The sequence below is a fragment of the Stigmatopora argus genome, chromosome 16 (genome assembly GCF_051989625.1).
Source record: "Stigmatopora argus isolate UIUO_Sarg chromosome 16, RoL_Sarg_1.0, whole genome shotgun sequence".
Taxonomy (NCBI): domain Eukaryota; kingdom Metazoa; phylum Chordata; class Actinopteri; order Syngnathiformes; family Syngnathidae; genus Stigmatopora; species Stigmatopora argus.
The window spans coordinates 4,550,292-4,568,690 of NC_135402.1; the positions used below are offsets into that span (position 1 = coordinate 4,550,292).

Consider the following 18,399-nt stretch of genomic DNA (forward strand, 5'->3'; position numbering starts at 1 on the left):
ATTGGACTATATTTTTTATATGTACTTTCAGATAGATGACATTTTTTGTGTAATTACAGTTTTATTCATTTATTTTCAACACCGCTTGCCCTCATTGGGTTCGCAGGTGCTCGAGCCTATGTCCGCTGACTGTGTTAATCTAACCGACCAAAGTCAGGAAAAAGAACCACTACACCATCTGGTGATTAATTATAGTGTTATTTGTGAAAAAAAATCATTTGTGCCACGAAAAAGTGAAAAATTGCTCTCCCACCCTCGGGGGGTTCGACTTAAGGAGCCCGTTGCCATGTTGGCATTTGTTCCGGCACTGGCGCGCATTTGGGAGCTATCGTATGCACATAGACACGAATGGATGAAATGTAAGATTTCAAGTATAAGCGAAGTTTGCCATGATATCTTTCTTTCTTTTCCCAATGTACAGAGAACTGGGAGTGCACCCCAGGATTTTGACAGCCCCTCTGTGTGTGCCCTTTGATTGATGAACCCTATTGCAAATGTTTTTTCATCCAAGTCAGTGGGAGTTAAAACGCCTCGTGCATTTTAATACTAAACAAAACATTAGCTGGAGTGGTCCCACTGCTAACTCCCTCTCAGATGATTTCATCAGTCATCTATCTGATGCCCAGCAGGACTCCAGGAGACAGACAAGGTGGGGGATAGGGGGGGGAGATAAAATGGAAAGGGAATTGGGAATTCTATACTCTTGCTGTGGTGGGAGTTTGGCGCTCTTATGGCAACTCACACAGTTAATGCATTTGGATTCAAAACAAAAAATTGAGATGATTCATCATCCGAGATTTGTTTTTATAAATATGCTATACGTCAGTACTGCCAATGTATTATATCAAATAAAATACAAAATAAGTAGAAGCCTCCATACATGTTTCTTTGTAGTGAACTGGTTTACTTTAAAATTCTGGGTTGGATGTGATGGTGTGTACAATGGCTGTGACCAATAATAAATTGTTATTGTGAAGTTTTGCGATACTTTTTATCCCAATTGGTTATCGATACGTACCGCTCGAAGTGGACATATTGATGTCATTGTGTATTTAAGGAAACAACAGGTTGCCCCTAATGTTCCTTCTAAGCGCAATTGCGCACTACTCTCATGTTCTCTGCGCACAACAAACAAAATAAAATCCAACCTGAATTGTAAAAAAAAATAAACACATTATACATTTTTTTCTGTGCCATTTTGCAACGCAACTCAGAGAGTGGCAGCCTGTCAATGACAAACAATAATTATGTCCAGCCAATGATATGATGCAAATGTTAACGAGATTGATTGGCTGCGTTAGTTACGCGTTATGCATAGGTGCCTGTGTTTTGCACGTTAGCATATACCTAACGGTTTGGTGGAGCTGCCGCCAACCCTTAATCATGGTGAAACGAGCCAAAGTAAAAAAGAAATGTGGTTCTTTTAAGATGGAATGGAGCATGTGCAAAGAGAAGAACAAGCGGTGGAAAAAGGTCTCCACTACAAAACATACAGCAAAGCTAAAGTTGTAAGCCAGTTTTCCAAAGGAAAAATATTGCATATTCAGCAGAAAAGTCATTTGAATGAGAAGTACAGACATGAAATATAAGGTAAAATGTAAGTCAGATTTGTGCATATTCTATTGACATTCATTATTTTATTCATAGATATTAATCTTTACATTTTATTATGACTAGATCATTTATGGGTAGTAGACATGCATGATACTGGCGTGTGCCTATAGTGAGCATTTATGATGTTGCTCACACTGGTCCACTGTATGCACAGACGTATGAAAAATTAGGGGGTACATTGGTTGCTACCAATCCATAGCCTGATTTGCCAGTTGGGATTCACTCCAGTCCCTGGCGACCCTCAGAAGAAGAAATGAGGGGCATTGGTAGCATCGGTTTGATGCCCACTAAATAAAACAGAACAACACTAGTCATACAAAAACTGAGAAAAATGTGACCAGTTCAATGTTAGGTGATCACAATTCCCCTTTACTCTCCTCAGAAAAAGTTGGGACTTTTTGGGAAAACTATTTTTCTTGCTGCAACCACATGAGGATGGCGAACAAACACCCTGAAGGTTTCAATCCTACAAAAGCACTTCTAGTATTGTCTCTAGGATTGTAATCATTGTTCAGTCATTACGGATGAAACTGTTTTTAGTGTAACATTAACGTCTGAATTTCATTCTCCGCGGAAAGACCTTGGAACGATCAACCGGGAGCTGACATTATCTCGCCACGGATCTGCGACTCGCCGCAGTAAAGCCGCGTACGAAAAGTGCCTCGGGAGTGAAGCAAAGGGCTCGCTTTCTACTAATGACTTAATGTGCCCCCCTGACTGTGTTCATTTCAGAGCAACCCAAGCTCATCTTCTCCCCACTGGGCACCTAATGCAATTACACCCTTGTATCTGCAGGGGGCTCCCTCTGTCTCTTCCAGCAAAACATCAGTCGACTGCTATGACTTAGTGTGTGTTCGCGGGGTGTGAAGGAAGAGGCAGAAACCGAGACTGGTAGGTCTCATGCCCACGATACGGTTAATCAATCATCGCGCCGACTTAATGACACCCTGCTGCTTCCCTAATGTCTTCTGGCAGAGGCAGCCTGCTGCTGGCGCAGAGCTCATGTGGGCTCGCATATGGTTGTCTCAAATTGACTGACAGGACCCTTTTTATGCGTGGTGCCCTGCACGCTGGATGCCATCAGCCACGTATAAGCGCCGTTGGCTGACACAGAGAGGGTCGGCCAAGGCGAGGCTGGAGATAAAAAAGGAAAAATCCAAAAATGGAATTTTTGGGGGGTGAAAAAGGTGAAAAACGGGGATGCAGCCAAGTAGGGGAGAACCGGGTGAACGTTTTCGCCGATTACCCATTTTCCATTGTGTTGGCGGGTTTTACAAAAAAAGGCCAAAACTGCAAAAGCAGCAACAACAAAAATGGGGCGAAACTATTCTTCGTTCTAACTAGTCACACATTAATCGCGAAACATGGGGGACTACTGAGAATGTCTTTTTTTGCTACGTTAGTAGGTGTCACAATTACAAAGGTGAAAACCCCCCAAAAATGTGAATACTTTCATCTTCTACTGGTTTCACAAAAAAAGGCAAAAACTGAATGCCACAAAAAAAGGCAAAAACTGAATGCCACAAAAATTGGGGGAACACTGAATGTTTTTTGCAGTTTATCTTTGTTTTTTAAGTTTGCTGTTTTTTCTTTTAAAAAATCAAACTCGCAAATGCCTTTCCTTAACCATTCAAGTCTGCAGAAAAATATTTTGACACTCAAAATCAAAGTGACAATTGCAAACTGAAACAAAAACGACACTCGTAAAATAAAAAGTTTAAAGGAGCGGTTCGTTCTTCTTGCATCCATTTTAGCACTGTTGCTAAGAAATATTCACAAAACATAAAATGCATTTACCTAACACACACAAGTGTATCACCCAAACAATGTGACCGCAAGCAATTTGGACTCATTTCCAACCTGGAAATCCTGTGGCATAAACCTGGCACAGCTGACAGCATTTACTTTGCTCCAATCTTTTATCTATGCAGAGAAATATAGTGTGCTACCTATGAAATGAAAGCGTTGGAATCTATTTGTATGCAAGATGCTCTTGAAAGCCCATCTGTCCACTGGAGAACCCTCTAATTTATGTTAGTTGTTGTTGTCATTGCTGTCAGCCCACAGCTTCTTTCTCTACGGATGTGACAGTGGTGAAGCTAGAATTAAAAGAGCAATCCATCATCTGACTAGAGCTTTAGTTTGACAGTTCACATAGTGAGGAGGTGATTCAAGATAGACAAGTCGCCTGATGGTAAGAACTTACCCACTATATTAAAAAAGCAGACCTGGACCAGTATATACTTGCAAGAAAGCAGAAAGTAAAGAGGTATTGATCTGAATGCCACTTAGTGCTTTTTGGGTCAGAATTTGCAAATACTTCACAAGCATTTTGTAGGAATTGTTTTGGGGAGGGAGGACTCATGCTTAGTAAGCGCCCACAAACCCCACTGATGCCAAAATATAATAGGCTCACTATCAAGGGTGTCAAAAAGAAAAAAAATGCTACTGCAATGTTTGTTTGAATAGGATCGATCAAAGTTTTAGTCGGAAATACATCCTGGTGTGCGGTTACTCAGAGCTGACATAAATTTAAAAATAAACATTCACACTTCTATGCATTTTTTTAGTCTTGGAACAATACATCAATTAGATGAAGTAATGATCCAGTTGGGACAAAGGCAACGTGCCTGTTAAATACTAAATTATTCTTATTCCAATGGGTAATCATTAGTCCCAAAATCAAATTTAAAACATTTGTATTTCATTCATCCATGACGGAAATTAAGACAGTTGTAAATCCTATATTGTAGACTATTTTCAGACATTTCTAGATAGTAATAAAAAAACTATGCAAAGAAAATTAGAAGTTAACAAATGAAGTCTGCAATACAGCTGAAAATTAGATACTCAGACGTATTAGTATTGCTGAAAGAATGAGGGGTTGCAGAACAATACTGTCATCTAGTGGCATTAAATATGAATTATGAAGGGTGAGATGACTACTATTAAGCAAGCGTTCATTGTAAAATATGCCTCTTGACATTTGCATGCAACCCCTGTAAAATACAAACTTTAAAGCAGAGCCATTGCACCTAAAAATGGACTGATATTTATCTTCAAATTTTCCATCTTAATTATATATTCTCAAAACGTGCTGCAGGGTTTAAATTTAAAATATAGATCTAGAACAAACCCCCATATTTACACAATTGGTTATGGCACTTGACAAAGCAACTATGTATACATGTATTTTGGGTATATCGTATAGTGAGGATTTTCTACATTTAAATTGAGTAATCGTAAAATACAAAGGGGAATTCAAGACATTCAAATTTTAGATTAAAATTCCAGTAAAGATGTTGAACACAGAGGATTTTTTTTACCACTTGTAACTTACTTATGTCACAAGATGAAATAGCTAATGAGCGTTTTGGAGTTGACTACACTAGTTCTGATACATTGATGTGCAGTCATACCAAACTGAGATGGATTTGATTTAAATAAAAAACACAAGTAGGCCATTGTTTAGTATTTTTAAACAAAACATTCCGCAATATGTGCGTCTTTATTTAACAGAATGAAAGTCTTTCCTGCCTAAAACACTCGGTCAAACTCTGTCTGACTGGTGGTGGCGGGGTTTCTGTTCTGGTTGGTCGGCTGTTGAGGCATGTGGCCTCTCCGCCGGGGAGGAGCAAGATATTCAAACATGGACGTGTTGTGCGTAGACAACATGTTCTTCAGGTCCGACGGCATCGGGTCAGACCAAAAAAAGTCATGGTTTAGCGCATCGTCGCTGTCTGTGCGCTGGGCCGGGTCCAGGACCAACAGTTTGTCAATCAAGTCCAATGCGTACTGGTCTTTAACATAAGCTTTGAGGCGATCTTTCACTTTCCTCTTTTGTCCTTTTGGGAGCTCCATTTTCTGGTACAGCTCGTACTTCTTGTCCACACCTGGCCAGACCTTCAAAAAGATACACACAATGGGTTCAATATTGGATGGAATAATAACCTTGTACTGTAATGAAAGCACAAAGAACAATTGTTACCTACTGCTTTCATGGTCATGTCGGTGAATGAATACATTTTTGGATTGAGCGAAACTAAAAACTGTTGTTGAATAACCCTGACAAATTTTAATGAATAAAAAATACTACGTAAAATAAGGGTTTAAAATTAGGTTGTCACGGTAGTGCTAGGATTCTTTAATATCCGATTTATAATACAATACTGAAGACAACGTGTTTCTAAGTGTTTCTTTGTACAGCAGAACTGTTCAGTATTTCATTTTTAAAAATTATTTATACGCAATATTTTCTGCATGACTCACGTCACCCGTTTTAAACAGTGATTAAAATCAACTTATAACTAACTTATCAACGAATTGATGCCCAAATATTTTTTTTATAAAGGATCAAATTTCAACTTACACTCATTGCAGTCAAGATGTCACCGATGACTGGCGAGCCGAGTTGAAGAGTTGCAGATGATATGAGGTGACATCAGGTTGTGTGAGACAAGGGATACCGTCCCATTAAGCGGCATAAAATAACACGCGAAGCCCTTTTGCTTCGGGTTGAAGTTTGAAAATGTATCCTTTGTAAAACGCTCACTTGCTGGTCGAATGGCTTCGTTTTATCCCCATTGTTATCTCAACAGTTGGTATGCCCCAATAAATGAGGGCAGCTTAAATGTCTTTATCCCACTTTCGACAATGTTGTCATAGGCAACCCAAAGAAGTTTTGCATTATTTGATAGCATTAGGCTAGGCAGGATTTTTCAGCAAAGGGATGTATGAAATACAGATGTGATTCTCTTTGTTTTATGCGATAGAAAAAAATTTAGTCCCTGAGCAAAGGCCACCACCACACACACACACAATACTTGCAGTTCAAGTTCGCGTTCACAATTTAAAGCAAAGAACATCCAAATGACTGCTTAATAATGATCTCATCTATTTTGAAGGGGTACCTCAGCAGTGATGGAGCCACAAAGCTGACTGATTAGCGTGAGCTGGTGCTGTTCAGTGTTCCCTTGCATGATTGGACTCCTTGTCCACATCTCAGCCATGATGCACCCTGCTCCCCACAGGTCAATTGGGGGACCGTAGTCTCGCTCGCCTGGGCCCCACAAAACAAAAGTAGCGTTAAATTGTGGACAATATTTAGCTTTGTATTGAACGCGATATGATTCTGATTATATAGTGAGTCTTTATCACTTACATTTGGAACTTCTATATAAAAACACAATGAAACCAGAATAATACTGTACAGGGTGCTCCAGTCATGGAAGACATTTCTATGATAAGCAGTCCATGTTTCTAAATATTTTTGGTTCCTACCGAGCAGCAGCTCTGGAGGTCGGTACCACAGCGTGACCACTCGGTTGGTGTATCGGTTCCCTTGGCTGTTTTTGGCTAAACTGAATGCTCGGGCCAAACCGAAGTCAGCCAGTTTCAGGACGCCATCTCTGGTGATGAGTACATTGGCTGCCTTCATGTCTCTGTGAAGAATCTGACAACAAAAGCATCATAATTATGTATTGTATTTGTGAGGTTGGTTATCAAATTGGATGGATTTACCAACCATGTGTGCAAAATGTAATATTTGTCTTTCTTTAAATGAAGGACAATTGGTATGTAGAAAATGTTAATGCGTGTATGTGTTTTACCTTGTTTCTGTGGATGTAGTATAAGCCATTGAGCAACATTTGCATGACCTTCTTGATCTCTGACAGAGTGAACTTTACATTTGTGTTGCTTAAGAGGCCAGCAAGGTCATGCTCACAGAAGTCGAATACCAGATAGATGCTGCCTTTGTATCGGTTATACTGGGAAGCTGGAAGAAAAATAAGAAAGGAATCAGACAAATATGTATTTATGGTAATGTAAAAATATACAACATTAACTAATATGGCAAAATAACAAACATCACAGTCTAGGTTTTAAGTTGAATTAAATGTGAGATTACATAAGTAGGAGAATGCTCATTTATAAAGTTAGAAATGACTATTCAGACACCAACCTTTGGTTCGGCAGATCTCAATCAAATTCACCACATTCTCGTGTTTAAGGAGCTGCAGAATCTTTATCTCTCTTAAAGCAGTAATTGGGAACTGAAATAGAAACAATAGACCAATATGAGAAATTGAAAGGTGAAAATCCTCACACAACTAGACATTGAAAAAAGTCTCAAAGGCAATGAAAGCAAAACTACACAGTAGATTTCATTGTATGTGAGAAAAATTAAAAGGCACATTACCCCTTCCTTTTCATTTTCCATTAAAACCTTCTTAAGTGCAACCTTTTTCCCAGTCTGTCTGTGTTTTGCTTTAAATACCTCCCTGTGGAAAAAGAAGTTGATCACGGATTCAAATAAAACTGAAACCAGGTGTGAATGAAAATTCTATATCAAAATTTTCTTTCTTTTTCTATTAACCATAACGTGCAGTTTTTTTCAAATTGACGTATTAACACAGAGCCACAAAGCTTCGGTTAAAGTCGCAAATATAGATTTATCGAGGACTCTAGGAAATCCAACTTGTACAGAAACATCTCTAGCAAAACCATTATGGATTTGTGGCGTTTTGGTACTGGTCTTACTGGTACAGAAACCATTAATATTTCTCAGCTGGGTACAACGAATATTTGATAAAATAGTTGGTAACCTGAAAGAAAATAAACTGAAGATTTTGCTTCACTGGTAGTTACATCGTTTCAGCAAATAGCTTCGTTAGGTACTTTACAACAGAACCATGATTCTCTCTTAGGTATGTAGAGATATTACTCACCCAAAGGTTCCTTGTCCTATTTTAGCCAGTTTTTCGTATTTGGAGAACTCGTCACAGAATGGAAATTCAACTCCATCGTAGTATTTGGACATAATGGCGGCCTCCCTGTCCGGCCTGAGTAGAAGACGTGTGATTGTAATATTTTACGCATTGCAAAAGCGAAAGTGTAAATTACAATCAGAAATAAGAAATAACTATTTAGTGTTCCTTACTTTTCAGCCCCAGCTGAATTATTTGTTTTTTCTCGCTGCATGCTTCGCTGTTTCACCTCCACATTCGATGAGTTCCGTATTTTCTTCTTCGTCTTATTTGATTAGAAGCGTGGTTAGTATACTAGCACCATCTACCGGCCTGGCATATGAATCAGCACACTTATAAGATTTGTTGGAAGTATTTCTCAAAAAGATCATTAAAAAGACATTTATTTTATAATGATACTTTGATACATGCTTTACATTTTTATTACAAGTCATCACTTATTTGAGCAAGTTTTTTTTTCCACAGCAGTACATCCATTCAAAGGAAACGTAAATATGCATTATACATGTTATATTGGTGAATGTTATCTTAAATGTGAGATAGTTTCTGCTTTTGTTTTTTTTAGTTGTTTTAAGATACGACCAATTGAATTAAAAAATAAAATAAAATAAAACTGTTTGAAAGTGATTTACAGCCGTAAATTGAGACAACGAGTCACGCCCCCACACCATATTTGGACGGAACTTCCCATGACAGCTGAGCACCAACAATGGGTTGCATGTCGCGCGCGTGGAAGCCGTTTGTGTTAGCGGTGAGGCTTCGGAAGCGAGACTGGATGTGTCGATTGGCGGGATCTCTCGTCCGACGCTACAGCACGAAGACGGCCCCTCATATCCCGGGAATGGAGTACCAGGTAAACCCGGCTTCTATCCGTACGATCCTTCGTCGGCACGCCGCTTGCTAGCTCGCTCGCTCGCTAGCTAATCGACAGGCTGAACAAGTTGTATCAAAGTTTTTTTGTGTTTGCTGTCATCATGGCTGGGCTGGGTAGATTTCGCAAAGGCCTTCTTTTACGCTGTCAGACGAGCCTCGTGGTTATATTGTTGATTTAGATCTTGTCATACTGTGTGAAATTCGTAGTGTAGACATATAGAAGGCACTGCCATATGGAATCATAGTATAATAACTTATCCAAACGTCAAAGTGCAATCAGATAGCTGAAGTAGCCCGTGCCCTTTATTGGTAAATGCTGGTTAAGGTTATTCTTGCAATTATGTTGACACTACGTTTTTTAAACTTGCATTCTCTATCAAATTATGTTTTCCTAACACAGATTATTTACTGTCAGTCCCTTTACAGTTTACACACTGGCTATCTGTTACAAGAACGACATTAATTATTGGTAATAATAATGGAATAGGTTGAGTACAGTGGCTCTCTCAAAAAGTACAGTGCAGTACAGTACTGCACTGAAACCAACTTTATTGTGAGTTATTTGTTACAAACAAAATTTGCTGATGAATTTGATTTCTCTGACATGACAAGCACATACTGTAGTTCCCTTTTTTTTTTTAAATCATAGGACCTGTTTTAAAAGCTTTTTACTGTGTTGTTGCAGGATGCCATTTGTACTCTCAACACACTACAGACAAATGCCAATGCTCTGGAGCAAGTACGGCGTGAGAGGAGTAACCCGGAGCTGCAGCTTCAGGCCATGAAAGGCTTCCTGGAACGGGCTGGCGTCACCGTGAGTAGAGTATTACGTTGAAATAGTGCAAAGGGCGCCTTCTACGCCCCTAATGATTACAAGGAAACAATTGTTGTTACTTATGATTGTTTCAGTACTCATTGTGTCATGGATTGATTAACTTTTGTTTGGTTTGAAAGGTAAAACAACTGGACCATCTAAACATTATTCATGTGACCGGAACAAAGGGCAAAGTAAGGAGAGCCAGTACAAACCCATGATGACTAATTCTGAGCATAAATATTAATCATCCTGATAGATCTGGAAAACATGCTTTTAAATGGTTTTATGTTCATTTTCAGGGTTCAACATGTGCATTCACTGAGAAGATTTTAAGAGGTTATGGCTTCCGTACAGGATTTTATAGGTAAAACTTCAGTGTGTGATTAGAATTTATCTTTATGTAACTGTTGCTAATATATCTTCAAACCACAGCATCGATTAAAAATATTAATTTTGTATGCAGCTTTAAATGTTGTTTTCTCTTGCTGTAGCTCGCCCCATTTGGTCCAAGTAAGGGAGAGGATTCGAATCAACGGACAGCCAATTGGAAAAGACCTCTTTACTAAATACTTCTGGCAGATTTATGGAAGGTTGGATGAAACAAAGGTGAGTAGTGTGAGTAGTAGTTACTCACATCACAAAAAGCATGACTTGCATGTGATTGCAGTTGAGTCACGTCACTTGAATTAAGTAACTCAAATGCGTTCCTGATGAAATTCCACATTGCTGTAGTGACCCCACATGCTATCTGTCCTTACAGTATGTCATGTGTCTGGGGGAGAATGAAAATAAATTCACTTTAAAAAAAAAAAGGGATGCCTGAATGTACTCAAAAAGTAAACCTAACAGTTATTTTTTCTGTACACACTACTTGAGGCTGTATATCTCCACTTTTAATGAGAAGTGATAGTCTAATCACCACTGTTCGAGTTACATATTATCCTTTTAACTTTTAGGAAGCCCATGATGGGACGATGCCTGCATACTTTCGCTTTCTCACCATCTTGGCCTTCCATGTCTTCCTTCAGGAAAAGGTATACATTCAGATTACATTGCTTGTCAGCAATTGGGATTTTGCATAACACTGAGTTTAAAACTGAAACATGTTCTACTCCTACCATGCTGATAGTAAACACATTCTTCAGGATGTAGAGTTGGGGAACATGGATTGTATTTTGAAGCAATTGGGTCAGTCTGTTATACAGTATGAACGTGTTTCATTATGATATTTTGCTCAGGTTGATGTGGCTGTGATTGAAGTTGGCATTGGTGGAGCATATGACTGCACCAACATTATAAGGTAAGATTGGCTGTTTCCACGGAAATGTCACAAATAGACACAGTTGTTTTCTTTAATAGTTTAAATACATCGTTATCTCCTTTTGACTTTTTACTTGACTATACACCTCAACAGAAGACCGTGGGTATGTGGAATCTCTTCTCTGGGAATAGATCACACACAGATTCTTGGCGATACCATAGAGAAGATTGCCTGGCAAAAGGGTGGAATCTTTAAGGTTAGTGTTGGCATAACTCACAAACACATCGCTTGGCTTATCTGCACAATTCCTTGTTATTTATTTATTTATTTTTAAACTTAAGCTAGGAGTACCTGCTTTCACAGTTAAACAGCCAGAAGAGGCAATGGACGTCCTTAGGGAGCGGGCCAAAGAGATCAACGTAAGAGTCTATTCTATTTAATTTACAAAGAAAATAACATATTTACTCATTGACTGCCCTTCACATGGCTGAAATTGATTTTAAACTGCGATCAAGAAAATCTTTTGACAATTGCCTGTCTCTGAAAATGTGTGGCTGATGCATTAAATGTCTCCATTGAATACAGATTTTCATTACACACCTACCTGACCTATTGTTTTAGTGTCGTCTGCAAGTGTGTCCGGATTTCGAAGCGTACCAGGCAAAATGCGGAAGTATAAACCTCGGCTTGGCAGGGCAGCACCAGCGATCCAATGCCTCGCTGGCCCTGCAGCTGAGTCACACTTGGTTGCAAAAGAGATGTTTACCAGGTAAAGCATGGAAGGGGGATTTGACATATTACTATTCAAATTGTCACATCCGGTAGACAACTCTAAGGTTTTTTCTTTATTTTGGTTTTGTGTGCTGTCCCATAGATGAAAAGTATTTGGCTACCAATGATGAGAGCTCAATTATGCCTGAAGCAGATCTCTTTACGCCCTCCCCCATCATGAAGAAAGGTACGGCTTTGAAAGAGTACCACTGTTGATCTAGTCATGGTATAGTTATTCATGTTTTTGTAACTAAGAGACTAGAAACTAAATTTGCCTACTGCATAACAAAAGGCAGTTCTAAAATGCAATCAAATGGACTGTGTCCACAGTTTTTTTATTTTTTATTTCTGTATATTTTGTTTTCCTCCTGCAAAAGGACTGGCAGACACAGAGTGGCCAGGAAGAACTCAAATGATTAAACACGGGGAAGTTACATACTTCTTGGATGGCGCTCACACTGTGCGAAGTATGCAGGCCTGTGTCAATTGGTTCAGAGAGGTTGCAGCCCAGCATGAAAGAAACACAAGGTGACTATTAAAATAAGGCCACTCTCATTCCGGATACAGAACGGGATAATTAATACAGAAATACTTGACTGAAAATTTTTGGGGGGTAACAAACTGAACCGTCATTATCCTGACACTATTTAAAGAGTAATCATAATTTAAAAAAAAGTTGGACAAATGTGTTGCAGTGGACCTGTTGCAAGAATCTTGCTGTTTAACGCTACAGGAGAGAGGGATTGTGCAGCCATGCTTAAAATTCTAGTGGTGAGTGGTAGCTTTATCTTTGTAGGCTATACATTGGAACGTAATTCCACAATAACTTTTAAAAAATAATCATTTGCATGATTGTCAAGTGAGTAACGTGCTTGTTTTTCCTCTTTCAGCCATGCCATTTTGATTTTGCTGTGTTTTGCCCTAACATTACCGAGACAGTCACTTCTTGTAATGCAGGTGAGATCATTGGCTCAAATGTTATTTTTATTCACCAAAAGCTTGCACAATATTACACGATTTGAACTAAAGAATGTAGCCAAATGCCAGATTTTTTTTAATTACATATTGTTTAATGACTAAAAGCCAAACGTTCACCTCAACCCGTGAGATATATTGACGTTTTTTAATGTATGATTGAAACATCTGCCCGTCTTCTCAGACCAACAGAACTTCAACGTGTCCGTGGAGCACATGCTGACTCGCTGCTTGGACAACGAGAGAAGCTGGCGTCTGCACAACAGCCCGGGGAACACCAATAGCACCCCCTTACTAATAGACAACTTGTCTTTGGTCCCTGAGGAGAAAATGGACTCGCTGGTGTTTCCCTGCATTCTCAGCGCCCTCCAATGGATCACACAGGGTAGGGATCCAGTACTAACAGACCCTTCCAAGAAAGTGATGGCATTGAAACCCAGTGTCGTCGCTAAAGCTGCTCTGCTGTCCAATGTGGCCCAAATCAACATTCTGATCACTGGCAGCCTGCATTTGGTGGGTGGGGCACTCAAACACCTCGCCCCTGAATCCTCCAAGTAAACGGGCCAGGAACTTCAACATGTTTAGTTTTGGATTCCAGCAGCGTATAAAAATGTCTCTGTTTGTGGTTAACACCACAGTGAGAGTGAGACTAAGAGTTGAGTTGGAGCAAGGAAGTTTTTTCACTTCCCTCAAGGATCTCTTAACCTAAGAACCTTATGCACAACTGTGCCATTGCAAATGTCTTAAATCCCACTTGAAGTCAATTGTTTACACAATGAGTACACTCATCAAAGTACGAGAATGAGATGTTAATTAACGATTTCCAAATGCTATATATTTTTGTCAAAAAAATAGACATGTCTATATTAGAAAAAAACCTCCATTTGAATACATGACCACATTTTTATTAAAAAGGAAAAAGGCTGCTGTTATTTGTCTATCTGGCTGTTTCATATTCATGTAAATAAAATTTAAAAATGTAACTGCAATTCTGTGCTGCGTATTTTTTTTATGAATATAAAGTTCAGTGATTGTATTTTCTTTCTCTTGTATACATTACTTTAGGGTTGCATTATGTTGTATAGGCATGTATAATCACCCTGCTAAAAACTTACATATTTTTAAAGTCTTTTTAAAATCACAGTTGCCAATCAGGGCTCTGCATAACAATGTCAATTGTAAATGCAAAGCGAATGATTAGATCAGAGTTTATTGAAATTCTATTATTTTCCTTGGAGTAGTATTCAATGCTAATAATCGAGAAGGCGCATGCGCAGATGATTCCGGGATATGCAGACAGACGGCGGAAGGAGAATACGCGCGGGGCAAGTGACGTCACTATGTAAGGCGCCCTGAAGCTGGCGGTGAGTTTAAAAGCGCTCTATTTTTGCAGAGCTTCTGTGCCAAGTACTCATAATCGGCAAATGCTGCTTTATATCTGTGACACTTTTTGATCAAGAAACGGAGGTGATGGCCACGCCACAAGACAGGTATAGTTAAGTTTTTTTCCCCTTTGCTTGACTTTTGTGGACTTCTTTTTGCGCATCCTCGCTGAAAGTAACAACTCTTGGTGATGTTAAGGCACCTAAATGACTCTTTCTCGCTTGCAAACACATTTCTAGATGGGACATTTTTAATGTGAGAAATGTTTTCAGTAATCGTACCTTAAAATGGCAAAAATCAACCTCGTTTTCCCTTCGCGTAAAACAAATAGCGCGCTTTATTGTCGGCGACCTTTACGCTCAAGCCACATTGAGCAAAACACAACTATCGTCTAAAAAAAGTAGCCTATGTAGTCATTTGATCGTTATTCCCTCTCTGTTATTTTTGTCTTACTGTTTAAGATGACTTTTTCGGAATTTGCGCGGTCAAAATGTTGTCGCATGTCTCAATATGGCGGGCAAAGACTTGCTGGGAAATACTTTTTACCGATACTCATCTTAAGCAAGGAAAATGCAATGTCTCGTAAGCGATAAGTGATCTTAACACACTTTTGCCTTATTTATTCATTTTTTGTGTTCTATCCAGCACGCTCCTGCAGGATTTGCCATGCCTCGAGGTTCAGGACTCGTTCTTTTCCAAGCTGAACGAGAGCAACAAGAAGAAGTGGCGAACTTATCTGATTGAAGACTTGGACACCGAATGTACACCAAATGAACTCATCCCACAGTGGTCACCCGGCCCAAAACGCCAACGTACTATATCCAAGGGCAAAGAGAATGACAACAATCATTTCGTCATTTCCAAACGATCAAGGAAGAGGAAAGAATCTTTATCAGGTAAGAAGGAAAAAAAATAGTCTTATTCATTGTCCACTCTTGATGAATATGTCCTCCTGTAGGAATTTCATGGGACCACCTTCCAGATGAGTTGATCCTCAAGATTCTATTTTTCCTGCCTCTGCAAGACCTGCTCAAGACGTCGGTCGTTTGCCGGCGTTGGCATCGTTTGGCGTGAGTTAGAATTGATCAAGTGATTGTTAAAGTTTTTACATCACGTGTCCATTTCGAGGGAGTTCAATGGATTGGAATTTGCGCGTCAATGGCAGCCAATTAAGTAGTCTGTAATTGGAAAATTGTGGATTTTCACATTTTTATGAATGTTAAAAAAACATTTTTTCAAATAATTAATGGCAGAAAATATTCGCGAAGAATTGAATTTGCGATAAGTGATGTAGTGGCCAATTAACACTACTTATACATAATAAAATATTTAAATATAACTGTACTCCATTGAATTAAACTGCCAGGCACCCAAATCTTTTAGCCATTAAATATTGAAAAACAACATTTATTTATAAACAATGAATGAACTTTATTTTGAAACACTGGCTGACGGAGAAAATAATGCATCTCTATTTTTCCAAGGTATGTTACAATCTTTGGTAGTTAAAGCTACTCTAGTATTATGACAACTTTTAGGACATATAACTCACAAGGACCTAGTTATTTATAAAATAAAGAATACAACTATTGCGGATCCTGAACATATCCAGTTGTAGTGCAGTAATGACAGTATGAAGGCATTTTTTTCCTCAATCCATCCTTGAAGAATCACTGTAGTAGATGCACTCACATTAACCTTCCATGTATCTTCTAGGTTTGATGAGTCACTGTGGCAAAGCGTGGACCTAGTGGGGGTGACCAAAATGGCTCCGGCACTGCAGCAGGTGTTGAAAGCCGGTGTGCGCAGGTTACGCTGCCCTCACTCTTTCATAGACAATCTTCACTTTATGGGCATGTGGTGAGTTAAATCGTTATTAATGCTGATCTGAATAGGTAGTTAGCTGGCAAATTCAATTGTCCCATGACAGGATAAAAAGTATTGCTAGAAATGGGAGGGACAGTGCAGCTAGCTACTTGTACGAGGTACTGCAATTATCCCATAGTCATCAATACATTTTGTTTTGTTTTTTTAGCACACTACCGATGACGGAAATGGACCTGTCGGGCTCCATCATCTCCACACAGACTCTTGAAGGCATCATCCGTCACTGTAATCTGTTAGAGTGTCTCAGCCTGGAGGGGCTGCAACTTTCTGACGATATTATCAGGTGAGTTTGACTCCTCGCTGAAATGCCTTGAAAAATTGTGGTTGTTTTTTGGAACGTTTGCATGATGACGTTTGAATTTCTCTCGTAGCGGTTTGTCCCGGAATCCACTCCTGCGGCAGCTCAATCTAAGCGGTTGCTTCAACTTTTCTGCCGAGCCGCTCGCTCACATGTTGCAGACCTGCGCAAGGTCAATTTTTCCCGTGGCCTCTTTTCCTCCCTGATACCCAAGCGCAACATGTTATATCAACTTTGGCTTTTGTTATTTCATTCCTGCAGACTGGAACAGTTGAACATATCATGGTGCGACTTCACTAATAATCATGTAAAAAGTGTAGTGAATCATATCAACTCCACTGTTACACACCTCAACCTTAGCGGATACAGAGACGGCCTCACACTAGATGGTAAGCAGTTGGGGATATGAAATTTAAATATCATGAAGTCCAATAATTTTTTGTCAGTCATTTCAGACAAACTCTTTGGTGGTATCAAATCATTAGACCTAGAATTAAATACTAGTTTTCTACTCCCATTTTTCTCTTTTTGGTGACTCAATAAATAATCTCTTCTCTTTTCTAGATGTCAAAGTCTTGGTTACACGATGTCCTAATATTCAAGCTTTAGATCTGAGGTAAGTTTGTGTTACTTTGTATCACAAGAATTCATATTTATACTATTTTTAACTTCTCAAGATCAGAAAGGACGGAGTTTAAATACTGACATATATAATCACCAATCTCCCAAATTTCATACCGAATTAGTTGCAACCAAAGTTAATGACTCCCATCTGAACTGGGAATGTGGAAATGTTGCCATCATGGGTTTATGGACAAATTTTAAGATGTATTTATGCCAAGTTTTTGTGTTCCAGTGACAGCACGCAGCTGATGTCCGATTGCTTCCTCGTGCTCTGTGAGCTCAAACAACTTCTGCATCTTTCCTTGAGCCGCTGCTACCACATTCACATCGCTGCCCTCACGTAGGTTCCAGCGGACATGCGAGCAGCTCTCGTTGTGAGCGCCCGCGCCAACTAACGCCAATTCCGTTTACAGTAACCTCAGGAAGACATTCCCCACGCTGCATTACCTGGATGTGTTCGGCCTGGTCAACGACAGCCACTTGACGTCCTTGAGGAAGGAAAGTCCTGGCATTTGCATTAACTCCTTGCCTTTCTCCGCCATTGCACGACCCACGCCGGCTAATATCGTTGACATCTTTGGCAGCCACAGCATGTGGAACAGGAAGGTTCGACTGCGCATTAGATTATAGGGATTTTAAAATTTGACCCCAGGTAGTTCTGTTCTAGATTGTTGCTATTAAGGTTTATAGGTTGGTTAGCAAAATAATGATTCGACCTGTGAGGTTTTAAGAAGTTTTGATGGCTCGTTGAATCTGTTCAGAGGTTAATATAAATGTAGAAACAGAAGTGCAAAGTGGAACCTTTGCATTGTTTTCATTGTCAGTTTATACATTTTTACAGGCTTATCGCCAGTGTTATTGGAAATGAGATTGTATTTTTCTACAATAGTTCTAATTCTTGGTCAACTTCAAATGAATCATTGCTGCAAGAAAGTTTACTATTTTCATAATGAAATCAGGTGTGATGTTTCTTAGTGTTTACCTCACTGTAGTTTTTTCCGTGTTCATGTCATCTGTTTGATTGTAACAAAACATTTCTTAAGGCAATACCAGCAGGTCTCCCTTTTAATGAATAAAAAAAACTATTTTTCACTTTCTGGTTTATTTTTATTTTTTTTGCAATATTTTC

At 39.2% G+C, this 18,399-nt stretch overlaps 3 protein-coding genes across 3 annotated transcripts; 2 read left to right on the forward strand and 1 right to left on the reverse strand.

Moving 5' to 3' along the window:
* Positions 1-5,078: 5,078 nt before the first annotated feature.
* cdk9 (cyclin-dependent kinase 9 (CDC2-related kinase)) lies at positions 5,079-8,694 on the reverse strand. The gene is made up of 8 exons (XM_077623685.1): positions 8,555-8,694; positions 8,343-8,456; positions 7,814-7,895; positions 7,577-7,667; positions 7,224-7,390; positions 6,895-7,066; positions 6,525-6,673; positions 5,079-5,517 (listed from the first exon to the last, which is right to left on the reverse strand). Exons 1-8 carry the CDS (start codon positions 8,593-8,595, stop codon positions 5,152-5,154), a joined length of 1,182 nt encoding a protein of 393 aa, XP_077479811.1. The 5' UTR covers positions 8,596-8,694; the 3' UTR covers positions 5,079-5,151.
* Positions 8,695-9,062: 368 nt separating this feature from the next.
* On the forward strand, positions 9,063-14,067 carry fpgs (folylpolyglutamate synthase). The gene is made up of 15 exons (XM_077623622.1): positions 9,063-9,234; positions 9,940-10,068; positions 10,209-10,262; positions 10,371-10,435; positions 10,563-10,677; positions 11,028-11,105; positions 11,310-11,371; positions 11,486-11,588; positions 11,674-11,751; positions 11,954-12,101; positions 12,207-12,290; positions 12,481-12,631; positions 12,799-12,874; positions 12,994-13,060; positions 13,263-14,067. The coding sequence occupies exons 1-15, from the start codon at positions 9,091-9,093 to the stop codon at positions 13,634-13,636; spliced, it is 1,728 nt and encodes a 575-aa protein (XP_077479748.1). The 5' UTR covers positions 9,063-9,090; the 3' UTR covers positions 13,637-14,067.
* A 345-nt stretch (positions 14,068-14,412) lies between these two features.
* On the forward strand, positions 14,413-18,362 carry skp2 (S-phase kinase-associated protein 2, E3 ubiquitin protein ligase). Its single transcript, XM_077622931.1, has 10 exons — positions 14,413-14,568; positions 15,107-15,357; positions 15,420-15,531; positions 16,178-16,321; positions 16,497-16,631; positions 16,720-16,818; positions 16,908-17,035; positions 17,211-17,262; positions 17,503-17,610; positions 17,684-18,362. The coding sequence occupies exons 1-10, from the start codon at positions 14,549-14,551 to the stop codon at positions 17,898-17,900; spliced, it is 1,266 nt and encodes a 421-aa protein (XP_077479057.1). The 5' UTR covers positions 14,413-14,548; the 3' UTR covers positions 17,901-18,362.
* The last annotated feature ends 37 nt before the right edge of the window (positions 18,363-18,399 follow it).